This window comes from Anomaloglossus baeobatrachus, chromosome 6, assembly GCF_048569485.1.
Source record: "Anomaloglossus baeobatrachus isolate aAnoBae1 chromosome 6, aAnoBae1.hap1, whole genome shotgun sequence".
Taxonomy (NCBI): Eukaryota; Metazoa; Chordata; class Amphibia; order Anura; family Aromobatidae; genus Anomaloglossus; species Anomaloglossus baeobatrachus.
In genome coordinates this window covers 478,986,733-478,999,865 of record NC_134358.1, presented here as the reverse complement: position 1 = coordinate 478,999,865, position 13,133 = coordinate 478,986,733, and the positions used below count along the sequence as shown (strand labels likewise).

At 47.6% G+C, this 13,133-nt stretch overlaps 1 protein-coding gene across 3 annotated transcripts in view; it reads left to right on the top strand.

Annotated features, from left to right (window-relative positions):
• Positions 1 to 4,807: 4,807 nt before the first annotated feature.
• FAM221A (family with sequence similarity 221 member A) overlaps positions 4,808 to 13,133 on the top strand; it is a 43,265-nt gene continuing 34,939 nt past the window's right edge. For 2 of the 3 annotated variants that reach the window (XM_075316714.1, XM_075316713.1), the window contains exons 1-2: positions 4,808 to 4,927; positions 10,509 to 10,682. In XM_075316714.1, coding sequence (XP_075172829.1) covers positions 4,866 to 4,927; positions 10,509 to 10,682 — 236 coding nt within the window. In that variant the 5' untranslated portion in view covers positions 4,808 to 4,865. Of the gene's footprint in view, positions 4,928 to 5,055; positions 5,105 to 10,508; positions 10,683 to 13,133 lie in introns of those variants that run through there. The other variant, XM_075316715.1, reaches the window with a different exon arrangement.

Below are 13,133 nucleotides of genomic sequence, written 5' to 3'. Positions count from 1 at the left end.
GTGCCCCCCCATACTCTGGAATGCTCTACCTCAGCATATCAGACTCTCCCCTACCATGGAAAGCTTCAAGAGGAACCTCAAGACCCATCTCTTCCAACAAGCCTACAACCTACAATAGCCCTCAGTCCAGTACACCACTGTGCAACCAGCTCTGTCCTCACCTATTGTACCATCACCCATTCCCTGTAGACTGTGAGCCCTCGCGGGCAGGGTCCTCTCTCCTCCAATACCATTCTGTTTTGTACTGTTAATTATTGTTGTATGTATACCCTCTTTCACTGTAAAGCGCCATGGAATAAATGGCGCTATAACAATAAATAATAATAATTATGTTTGAATAAAAACTATTTTACTGAGATTTTGTCATTTTTTCTATGTGTATGTAAATGTGGACATTACTACAAGATGGGGACCAAGATGGGGACATTACTACATAATGGGGACCAGGATTTGGACATTACTACAGGATACGGACCAGGATGGGGCATTACTACAAGATGGGGACCAGGATGGGAACATTAATACAAGATGGGAACATTACTACAGCATGGGACATTACTGCAAGATGGCAACCAGGATTGGGACATTAATGGAAGATTGGGACATTACAAGAAAGGGACCAAGATGGGCACATTACTACATAATGGGGACCAGGATGGGAACATTAATACAAGATGGGAACATTACTACAGGATGGGGCATTACTGCAAGATGGCAACCAGGATGGGGACATTAATACAAGATTGGAACATTACAACAAGAAAGGGACCAAGATGGGACACATTACTACAAGAATGGGACCAGGATGGGGACACTACTACAAGAAGGGAACCAGGATGGGGACTTTACTACAAGATGTGGAAATTACTACAAGATGGGGACCAGGATGGGGACTTTACTACAAGAAGGGGACAAGGATGGGGACATTACTACAAGAAGAGGACAAGGATGGGGACATTACTACAAGATGGGAACATTACTACAGGATGAGGCATTACAGCAAGATGGCAACCAGAATGGGGTTGTTGGGGGAGACCTCCGGGTCTCTCTCAGGGTCACGGAGCTGGATTTCAAATCAGAACTGCGCAGATGTATATGAATCAGAAAAATGACCACACAGAGAAATGTGTCTCTATTTGGGAGAAGTGAAGGTCTTCTGCCAGTCAAAAGCATAACATTTTATACAGCTTTTTGGACAGTCCTGTAAAACAACATTCCTTTATGTCATTCAGGTGTGTCTGGGAACGGACGAAAGTCTATTCAAGAATATTGCTTAATCATGAGTCTAACCGGTTTTCCAAGAACCTGTCAGTTTACTTATTTGAGACTGCAAACTCATTACTTAGCCCTAAGCATAGTTTGTTTACATATACAATCCTTGCAACATTTCAGTCAGATATATGTAGAAAGCAATACATACAACATTCAAAATACAGATTAATCTTATTATAATATAATATCATACTGGACAAACGATTCATACCCTAGGCCTTCACATTGTCATTAATAAAAGATTAGGACATTACAACAAGAAAGGGAACAAGATGGGACACATTACTACAAGAAGGGAACCAAGATGGGGACACTACTACAAGAAGGGAACCAGGATGGGGACTTTACTACAAGAAGGGAACCAGGATGGGTACACTACTACAAGATGGAGACCATTATTACAAAATGTGGACAAGGATTACAAGGAAAGAAACATTCTTTCAGGATGGGGAACATTTATTATAGGGTGGGGACCAATATTATAGGATATGGAACATTATTACAGGACGGGGACCATTATTAGAGGATGAAGATTATTAGTTCATGATTGGGAGTAAAGGGGGCTTTACACGGTACACGGTACGATCACAATCGATCGTACCCGCCCCCGTCCTTTTTGCGTCACGGGCAAATCGCTGCCCGTGGCGCACAAAGTCGGTAACCCCCGTTACACGTACTTACCTCTCGTGCGACCTCGCTGTGGGCGGCGAACGTCCACTTCCTGGAGTGGGAGGGACGTTCGGCATCACAGCGACGTCACACGGCCGCCGGCCAATGGAAGCGGAGGGGCGGAGATGAGCGGGACGTAAACATCCCGCCCACCTCCTTCCTTCACATAGCCGGCGGCGGCCGCGTGACGCAGGTGAGCTGCTGTTCATCGTTCCCGGGGTGTCACACGGAGCAGCGTGTGCTACCCCGGAAACGATAAACAACTAAATTAAACGATATTATGGAACCTAGCGAGCAGTACATGACTCACGATTTGTGAGCGATACTGCGTCGCTAGGAGGTGTCACACAGGCCGGCATCGCCAGCGATGCCGTATGTGCGTCACAAAAACCGTGACCCCCAACGATCTATCGCACGATAGATTGGTGTAAAGCAGCCTTTAGAGTTACTATATGGAGCTAACTGTAAAACAGTATTACTGTTTGGGGCAGATAGGGGAACAAAAAACGTAAATTATTTATTTTTTTTAATCAGAACAAAGAATGAAAAAATAACGGAAAAACATTTGGCCACTAAAAACTTTTTTCTATGTAAAAACTGAGATAACAAAAAAGATCTGTACCATAATCCGTATGATAAACACCATAAGGCCTCTGTCACACGTTCGTGCCTCCGGTACGTGTTTGACAGTTTTTTCACGTACCGGAGACACGTACACATGTGGACCAATGTTACCCTATAGTAACAGGCACATTAACGTAAATCCACACGGAACGTGTGTCCGTGTGGATTGTACGTTTGTGTGTGTTTAAAAACGGCCGACATGTCCACGTATCCTCAGGCATCACGGGTGTCACATGGTCCGCACCCGTACCACACGGATGTAGTGTGGATGCGGTCCCGTGTGACACGCACCGGAGAAACACGTGTCTTTATTATAAAATAAAAAAAACACATACTCACCTCCTTCTTCCCTGCAGAATCTTCCGCTACAAACAGTTGCTGCCGGCCGGCGCTGATTATGAGCGTGTAAAGGAGGTGGGCGTGATGTCACGGGTGCTGATCTCCGCCCCTCCGCTCGGCCGGAAGCAGCATCAGCGGGGAGTGGGCAGGGCTGGAGCCGAAGATCAGTACCCTGGACAGCAGCATGGACTACATGAGTATGTAAATTACCGGTTCTCCGTGTGTTATCGCGGATAGCACACGGAGAACACACGTGGACTGCACGTACCGGAGACACGTACTTACCTAACGCAACACGCAAGGAAAATACGTGTCTCGCGGCACGTGCGTGATTTTCACGTGAGTGTGGCACAGGCCTTACAAAGAATTAAAAAACACACCAAAAATGGTAAAACAAATGATCAAAAAGTCATACAGAAAAATAATTGTATTACCGTACTGTTCAGCAAAGAAGGTGGCCTGGAATATTCCATTTTTTCTATGTGGCCCATTAGCCCGGCGGAGACCGAGAACCCAGCTATAGACACATCTGTATAATGAGAAGCTCATCTACAAAAATGTAGACTTTTTTTTTTTACATTTCCCATAGATGGAGGGTACAGCCCCTGCAGTACGCAGATAGGGACTCAATAACAGGGATTATTGCAATGATACATCTCAAAATAGAACATATTTTTTCCTACTGTAGTGCCCCTAAATACATCAGGGTGCTACAGGGAACTGCATCCTGTCACCCAGGGTGCAGGGCCTACCCCCATGGTTCCAAGTTCCCAACAACGGTGTCACTATCATCCGCACTACAAATCCCAACCACGCCTCACACCATGACCTGTACACACACCAGTGGGTTGGTCAAGTTGGAGCAATGTAACCCACCTAGTGGTCAGGCAGACTAGTGGGAAGGGAGACGAGAGAGTTGAAAGTTGGCCCTCAAAGAGTGAGGATCTGGGGACTTGTAGCTCCCAGGGAGGTGACAGGTTGGGTCGCAGACGGTGGTACGGGACCACAGGAGTCGGGGATCGGTGACAGTGACATTGGAGAGGGTGCGACGGACATAGTCTAGGAGGACTGTTGGCATCAAGACCCCAAAAGAACTGACCGGTACCGAACACGGCGGGGTACAGGACCCTAGATCAGGGAAGAGCTTTAGGCGCCTTGATAATTAACTTGTGGTGGAGCGGGACCTGGACGAGCTCCATAGAGACTGCGGTACCTAGAGACTTTGGTTTACCATCTGTGTGAGTGTCTGCTTATTCCACCTAATCCAGCACCAAGACTACCGCAGTGAGTAACCTGACCCTTGCACCCTGCTTTTCCAAGGCCGAGCCACCCGATCACCAAACCTCCTTACTTACCCCCATTATCCAGGGCCTTCCCTACCTGCGGAGGGATTAACACCATCTGCCCCGGTACACCTTTCGGCAGCGGCGGTACTCCCCTTACGGCAACCCGCAGGTGGCGTCACGAACATTTATCCCCTGTAAATACTCCCTTTACATTTGAGTGGCCGCAAGCCCCTGGGTCCAGAGACCCTCGAGCCACAGTAACCCCGAATTCGAGCAGTTCGACTGCTGCAGGGGCGGCACACACCAAATTCAGACATTTAGGATTCCCACTTATTTTTACCTACTAATATTCTGTATATGATACCACATCATGTGCTTTCAACATTTATGGTAACATTATTTAGTTATAGTGTAAATGTTGCTATGGTAACACTACGGTGTAAATGTTATTAAGGTAACATCTGACTAAATGTTGTCATGGTAATGTTACGGCAACATAACAAAGGTAGCCTGACATGCTGGGACCTGTAGTTCCACACCCGCACCGTGACCTGGTTGTGCTTCCATCAGCACACCTCTGTGAGGACAGGTTGTGTCCCAGGAGCCGCCCTCCTGTGTGTTCCCTTCCGTGTCAGCTTCTCCTGGCGCTGCCTCCTCTCTCACTGACAGGGAGCCATGGAGAGACTGCACTTCCAGGGGGCTGCGGGGGCCATAGACGACTACGTGGAGTACAAGAGGTGAGGAGTACGACTGTCTGCTGCAGCGTTACTGTCTGCAAGTAAGACGCCATTGCGACTGAGCTTGTTGCTAGGCGACCAGGAGGTTGTTCATTGTTGTCAATTGTCACTGCGCACAATAAAGTTTTCAATGTTCACAAAGCGGCGGCAGCGGTGCAGTAGTACTCCTGTGTGCAGGTAGCTTGCAGTGCACATCTCAGGGCTCAGCCATGTGTATAGAGGTACTCCTGTGTGCAGGTAGCTTGCAGTGCACATCTCAGGGCTCAGCCATGTGTATAGAGGTACTCCTGTGTGCAGGTAGCTTGCAGTGCACAGCTCAGCGCTCAGCCATGTGTATAGAGGTACTCCTGTGTGCAGGTAGCTTGCAGTGCACATCTCAGGGCTCAGCCATGTGTATAGAGGTACTCCTGTGTGCAGGTAGCTTGCAGTGCACAGCTCAGGGCTCAGCCATGTGTATAGAGGTACTCCTGTGTGCAGGTAGCTTGCAGTGCACAGCTCAGGGCACAGCCATGTGTATAGAGGTACTCCTGTGTGCAGGTAGCTTGCAGTGCACATCTCAGGGCTCAGCCATGTGTATAGAGGTACTCCTGTGTGCAGGTAGCTTGCAGTGCACAGCTCAGGGCTCAGCCATGTGTATAGAGGTACTCCTGTGTGCAGGTAGCTTGCACTGCACAGCTCAGGGCTCAGCCATGTGTATAGAGGTACTCCTGTGTGCAGGTAGCTTGCACTGCACAGCTCAGGGCTCAGCCATGTGTATAGAGGTACTCCTGTGTGCAGGTAGCTTTCAGTGCACAGCTCAGGGCTCAGCCATGTGTATAGAGGTACTCCTGTGTGCAGGTAGCTTGCAGTGCACATCTCAGGGCTCAGCCATGTGTATAGAGGTACTCCTGTGTGCAGGTAGCTTTCAGTGCGCAGCTCAGGGCTCAGCCATGTGTATAGAGGTACTCCTGTGTGCAGGTAGCTTGCAGTGCACATCTCAGGGCTCAGCCATGTGTATAGAGGTACTCCTGTGTGCAGGTAGCTTGCAGTGCACAGCTCAGGGCTCAGCCATGTGTATAGAGGTACTCCTGTGTGCAGGTAGCTTGCAGTGCACAGCTCAAGGCACAGCCATGTGTATAGAGGTACTCCTGTGTGCAGGTAGCTTGCAGTGCACATCTCAGGGCTCAGCCATGTGTATAGAGGTACTCCTGTGTGCAGGTAGCTTGCAATGCACAGCTCAGGGCTCAGCCATGTGTATAGAGGTACTCCTGTGTGCAGGTAGCTTGCAGTGCACAGCTCAGGGCTCAGCCATGTGTATAGAGGTACTCCTGTGTGCAGGTAGCTTGCACTGCACAGCTCAGGGCTCAGCCATGTGTATAGAGGTACTCCTGTGTGCAGGTAGCTTGCACTGCACAGCTCAGGGCTCAGCCATGTGTATAGAGGTACTCCTGTGTGCAGGTAGCTTGCAGTGCACAGCTCAGGGCTCAGCCATGTGTATAGAGGTACTCCTGTGTGCAGGTAGCTTGCAGTGCACAGCTCAGGGCTCAGCCATGTGTATAGAGGTACTCCTGTGTGCAGGTAGCTTGCACTGCACAGCTCAGGGCTCAGCCATGTGTATAGAGGTACTCCTGTGTGCAGGTAGCTTGCACTGCACAGCTCAGGGCTCAGCCATGTGTATAGAGGTACTCCTGTGTGCAGGTAGCTTGCAGTGCACAGCCATGTGTATAGAGGTACTCCTGTGTGCAGGTAGCTTGCAGTGCACAGCTCAGGGCTCAGCCATGTGTATAGAGGTACTCCTGTGTGCAGGTAGCTTGCACTGCACAGCTCAGGGCTCAGCCATGTGTATAGAGGTACTCCTGTGTGCAGGTAGCTTGCACTGCACAGCTCAGGGCTCAGCCATGTGTATAGAGGTACTCCTGTGTGCAGGTAGCTTGCACTGCACAGCTCAGGGCTCAGCCATGTGTATAGAGGTACTCCTGTGTGCAGGTAGCTTGCACTGCACAGCTCAGGGCTCAGCCATGTGTATAGAGGTACTCCTGTGTGCAGGTAGCTTGCAGTGCACAGCTCAGGGCTCAGCCATGTGTATAGAGGTACTCCTGTGTGCAGGTAGCTTGCAGTGCACAACTCAGGGCTCAGCCATGTGTATAAATGGAGGCCCCTGGATTTCTGCTCAGTGTTCAGTAGATGACCTGGAGAATGGAGCCTGCGGTGGGAGAAATAGAAGCCGCACTACTGCACCTTCATACTCGAGGTCCACAGGGTCCCAGTGGTTGCACCGCCACTGGTTCTAAACTGAAAGCAAATCCCAGTGATCTGCTCCTGTGGGGAAAACTAAGGGGTATTGTGGTTGGATTGGTCCAACTGCTCTGATAGTCCACCTGTGACCACCAGGAAAGAGCTTATATCCCTGTTAGAATGGTTTGGTTTGGCAGAGCGCACCGCACCGCCTCTCTTCATCCCTTATGGCCCCTCCAGAGGGCTGTGTTTAGTTTCTCCAGCAGTCCCATAGGGAGTAAATGGTGCAGCGGTCAGTCCTACTCTCTGTTGCTCCTTTCCAATGCCCCCTTTCTGGTGGTCTGTGCGGGTCCCAGAGGTCAAACCTCTTGAGGATAAGTGACAAATTCTTCCAAATGTAATACCCCTTTCACACTCAGAAATCCACATATATGTTTCAGTCCCTAATAAAATATCATATACGTGATGATAATTCAGCACAGCAATATGTTCCATAACCTTGACAGACAATCTAAGGCTGGGGTCAGAAGAGCACAGAGAATCGGATGCGATCTGCTGAGGACACTCGGCTCTGGCTCTGCTGCAAGTGTGAGCTAAAAGTCATTATACTGTACTCGGAGTCTCTCGAATGTGAGAATCAGATCACTGGTGCGATAAGGAAAGAATCTCTCCATCTTCTCCATCTCCTGTCTCTGCATACATCGCACAGCACTCGGATGACATCAGTGCAGTCCGCACCCATAGGCTTCTGTTCGTGCCCATGATCCAAGACACGCTGCCAATCTGCAAGAGAAAAAAATTGCAGATCTGCTCTGCTTCACTGATTAACATTGGTCTATAGTGGAACGAGAGATTTTACCGCATTGACCTCATCCAAATTAAATGCTAATGTGAGGAAGCCCTTATGGAAATCAAATGGACACCATTTAGACAATGGGTTTTGTCTGGGGCCGTCTGTGTTTATCAATGCAAATCAAAAAAGGTCCGTGGAGCTTCTGTTAGGGGTGCTTCACACACAGCGAGCTCGCTGCCGAGATCGCTGCTGAGTCACGCTTTTTGTGACGCAGCAGTGACCTCATTAGTGATCTCGCTGTGTGTGACAATGAGCAGCGATCTGGCCCCTGCTGTGAGATCGCTGCTCGTTACACACAGCCCTGGTTCGTTTTCTTCAAAGCCGCTCTCCTGCTGTGACACACAGATCGCTGTGTGTGACAGCAAGAGAGCGACAAATGAAGCGAGCAGGGAGCAGGAGCCGGCGTCTGACAGCTGAGGTAAGCTGTATCCAAGATAAACATCGGGTAACCAAGGTGGTTACCCGATATTTACCTTAGTTACCAGCCTCCGCAGCTCTCACGCTGCCTGTGCTGCCGGCTCCGGCTCTCTGCACATGTAGCTGCTGTACACATCGGGTTAATTAACCCGATGTGTACAGCAGCTAGGAGAGCAAGGAGCCAGCGCTCAGTGTGCGCGGCTCCCTGCTCTCTGCACATGTAGCTGCATTACACATCGGGTTAATTAACCCGATGTGTACTGTAGCTAGGAGAGCAAGGAGCCAGCGCTTAGTGTGCGCGGCTCCCTGCTCCCTGCTCACACTGGTAACTAATGTAAACATCGGGTAACCATACCCGATGTTTACCTTAGTTACCAGTCTCCGCAGCTTCCAGACGGCGGCTCCGTGCAAGCGCAACGTCGCTTGCACGTCGCTGCTGGCTGGGGGCTGTTCACTGGTCGCTGGTGAGATCTGCCTGTTTGACAGCTCACCAGCGACCATGTAGCGATGCAGCAGCGATCCTGACCAGGTCAGATCGCTGGTCGGATCGCTGCTGCATCGCTAAGTGTGAAGGTACCCTTAGGAGTCTCGACACAGAAATAGCCAGATATCCCTCCGGAAAGGACCTAGCCAAGGGGTGGCTCTTTTTAGGAGACCACCATAAACACCATATTAAGTGGCCCTTTTAGTCAATATCCAACTCTTTGACGAGTTTAAAGATATGACAAGGGAAATACCAAGGCCAGGTATCCATCCACAGACAGCTGTTTCAGGGTATTGCCCCTCATCAGTGTGGAGTAGGATTCTGGCCAGGTGGGAGCAATGCCTAGTAGACCAGCAAGACAAAACAATCACTGATCTCAGGGTAGACCAGCTAGAGAAAACACTGCCAGCAGCCAGCAAAGGTGCTCAACACAGTGAAATCCTAGGTGCATTGCCCCCTGGGAAGTATGCAAATCAAAAAAGGTCCGTGGAGCCTCTGTTAGGAGACTCGACACAGAAAACAGCATAGTAGCGATTGTGTAGCAGCAGGAGCGGAGATCCAGCTGTCAGAGACAGAGTCCTCATTAGAGAAGCCACAGACAGATTATTACTGTTTGTGCCCTCTCTATCACTGTATACACAGCGCTATGGTAATGTGTATACAGTAATCAGAAAACGCTGTCCCCGCTTCCTCCATGTGATCATCGGATGTATGGAGGGGGCAGGAGCTGCTGGGTGATAGGAGACATAGACAGCTTGGCTATGAAGCCAGAAGTCATTATTTCCCCTGTAACCTGAGTTATTATACCAGCCCCAGTTACACAGGAAATAAGGTGAAAATAAAAATGTTTTAATATTTAAATTTACCCCTAAAGATATTTAATGACTGTATGGTGTACAGAATGTGTAAAATAAATGAAAAATTAAATAAAAAATAACCGGAAATAAAAATGCCACTGTCAATGCAAAAAGGTGTTACTAACCCCATACCCGTAAATGAAAAAAAAAACTAAATGTCTAACTTCTAAAGATAATTGTTACAGATAACGCACGGAAAGAAATATGCAGCCAGAACTGCCCATGGTTCTGGGTCCATATTGCACCTGACAGGTTCCCTTTAACTGTGTAGTAAACAATACAGCACTGCTCATGCTTTTCTTTATGCGCAGCTGCATTTCTGTCAAATCAAAATGAAATGAAATCTCCTTTTTTAACATCATTTGAATTTATGATCAAAATTATTTTAATATATCTTTTATATTGTTTTTCTCATACAAAAAAACCCTTAAAAATATAATCTTTCAAAAAATAAACCAGATTTTCAATTCAACTCCTCACATATTACGCACTCTGGCCATTTTACCAGAGAAGACTTTGCAATGCTAATTTTTGGGGTGGTTGTCTCACACCAGTCAGTTGTCACCAGTAGAGGGAGCTGGGGAGCTCATTGCATATAATTAGTCAATGTATAGTGCAATTTATACATTACATTATTTTGAAAGATTCTGTATTCTTTCATTGGTCCCTGCAGGCGTCTTAATACCATAGGTTGTAGTCCACAATACCCTTGCTATGGGCTGTTTCAAATCATCTTTCAAACTTTCTTTTCATTAGAATTGTCGGTGAAGATGATGGAGGTCACATTTTTACACCAGAAGAATATGAAGCCTACAAGAAAACTGTGCTGCCAATGAGAGCACAAAACCGTCTGTTTGTCAGCTGGAGATCACCAACAGGGATTGACTGCAAGCTTGTGGGCCCCGAGACCCCCTGTTTTTGCACTCACAGGTACTTATAAATATTTGCAACATTGGCTCATTTATCTTTTTTTCTATATTCACTATTTTAGATGTGTGAATCTTTCTTTTCTTTCCTCCTTTAAAGAATGCAGACACCTTGAGAAGATGGACATTATATGGTGCATAGTGATTCTATAAGGAAATTTGGTATCTCATGGTGCCCATTTAAGTCACTCTTATTTTATTTCCACTTTTTTTTTTTTTTTTAAATCCACTGTAGGTGCCACTTATGGGCTTTTTAATTTGGTGCTAAATATATGGTCTTTTCCAAAAGGGTGGTACTCACTGGGTGATTATCCTGAGCAGCCTAAAGACACCCCCCAGAAAATCATCAGAGCCACACCCGCTTGGTAAAGATCATAAATTTAGTACTAAATAAAAAAGCCCATATCTCTGGAACTACATGGCAGAATTAAAAAAAAAATGTAGAATACCCATGGGAGCTGCAGAAATAAAGTAAAAGGAAAAATGTGCCTGGTGACAGGTCCTCTTTACTGGTAACTGCTTACTCTAATACATACGAGTCTCAAGTAGGGACGTCCATCTATTATCTGCTGTAATATGGTTTACGGACTGGGTGTGCCTAGCTGTGGACCATTCCCACTCATGAATATTCAACGTTCATAGTCTTACTACATTCACATGAATGTACTTTTGGTCTGGATGCACCTCGGACTGCGCACTGACCCCATGTGAGCCGGTGCAAAGTAGATCTCTGGTTTCATGTGCTAGTCGGTTCTGATTCATGTAAATGCAGGAATCTTTTTCACCACCTCCTCGCAGGCATCATTGATCTGATTTGTGGGGTCAGTGTGAATACAGCCTTACACACAGACAACAAAACAGCCATGTACTCAACCATGAGAAACCGCTGGGGTCACACAAGTGTATGGCATCTAATGCAAGTGAATCAGATGCGATATGCTAGCTCCCAAAGTGCTGCGAGCGTGAGCCGAGTGTCATGCCACTGTGATCCGATCCTGCGACCGGATCACAGCTGCGGAGGAGAGGGCGAGCGCTGCGGTGGAGAGGGAGGCATTAATCTCCCTATTTCCTTTATTGCCAACTGATGAGATTATTGCAGTGCACTCCGGTGTCATCCAAGTGCAGTGTGATGTTTCACTCACACCCATAGACTTGTATGGGTGCGAGTGAATACAAATCGGATTCCACCCACAGCATGCTGCAAATGATTTCTCTGTCCAATTAGAGCTGTGAAAATAATTGCAGATGGGAACGGCCCCATAGAGTAACATGTGTCCGTGTGGAATGCGATTTTTTTTTTTTTGTTTTATCGCATTCCACTTGGTCCGTTTTACTCACCGTGTATCCTATCCATAATAGGGAAAACATCCTAGATGACCAGTATATGGCTCATGTATAGAGACAAAATGCAGCCATGTCCTGCCAAGACTTAAAGGGGTTCTCCAATACTGGTCTCTGAGTACATTTTTTTTTTAAACGCTTACCCCTTTAAGGTATTGTCCACTATTACAAACCCAAGTTTAATCACCTCTGGACCCTAAAGGAAATAAAAACAATCTATAATTCCTCATGCAATTGTGGCAATCTAATGACGCTGACACTTCTATTCCCAGCAGGTTTTCTCACATGCCCGTTACAGCCAATCAGCTACTGCTGATCATCCACGGCCTTTACAATTCATCAGAGTGGACGTCCGTTGTGACGGAATATCAGTTACTGCAGCGGTCATGTGAATAGCAGCGCTCACATCATTGGTATGACACTACGGAGGAAGGTCTTATAGATTGTTTCTATTTCCAGTGGGTTCTGTGTGATTAAGCTGGGGTTGTAGTAGCGGACAACACATAAGGGGAATGTACTCAGAGACCCCTTTCTGTTCTATCAGCCTACAGTCTAATTTACTGACAGCACGATGCTCCTAACGGTAACATGACTACTGATGACGGAGCGTGTGACCAGTTATTAACCCTCATTGAACATCACTGCATATGTGTTAATTTCTAATGCCATGCATGGATGCCCAAATACAGTTTCTTTTCTTTTTGCTTTCTTTCTTTATCCTCTTTCAATTTCCCACCCACAATGCTTAAGTAGGTTGGCTACTACCTTTACATTGATGGCCTTTCCTTAGGATCGGTCATCAATGTCTAATCCCGCGGGGTCCAACACCTGGCACTCCCGTTGATTAACTGTCCTCAGTGCCAGCGGCAGCAGCAGGGGCCCGGAAAGGGCCAGTTCCAGTGCTGCTCTGTTTGCTGATAGCGGCCGGGTACTGCATATCTGCCTCCTATTGATTTGAATAGACGGTGGATGTGCAGTAGCCAACTGCGGCTACTATCAGATGATGGGGCAGCTCCAGAACTGAGCAATTCCAGCCGCTTGCTGCCGCCGGGACCACGAATAGCTGATCGGCCGGGGTGCCATGTGTCTGACCCTCGCTAATCAGACATTGATG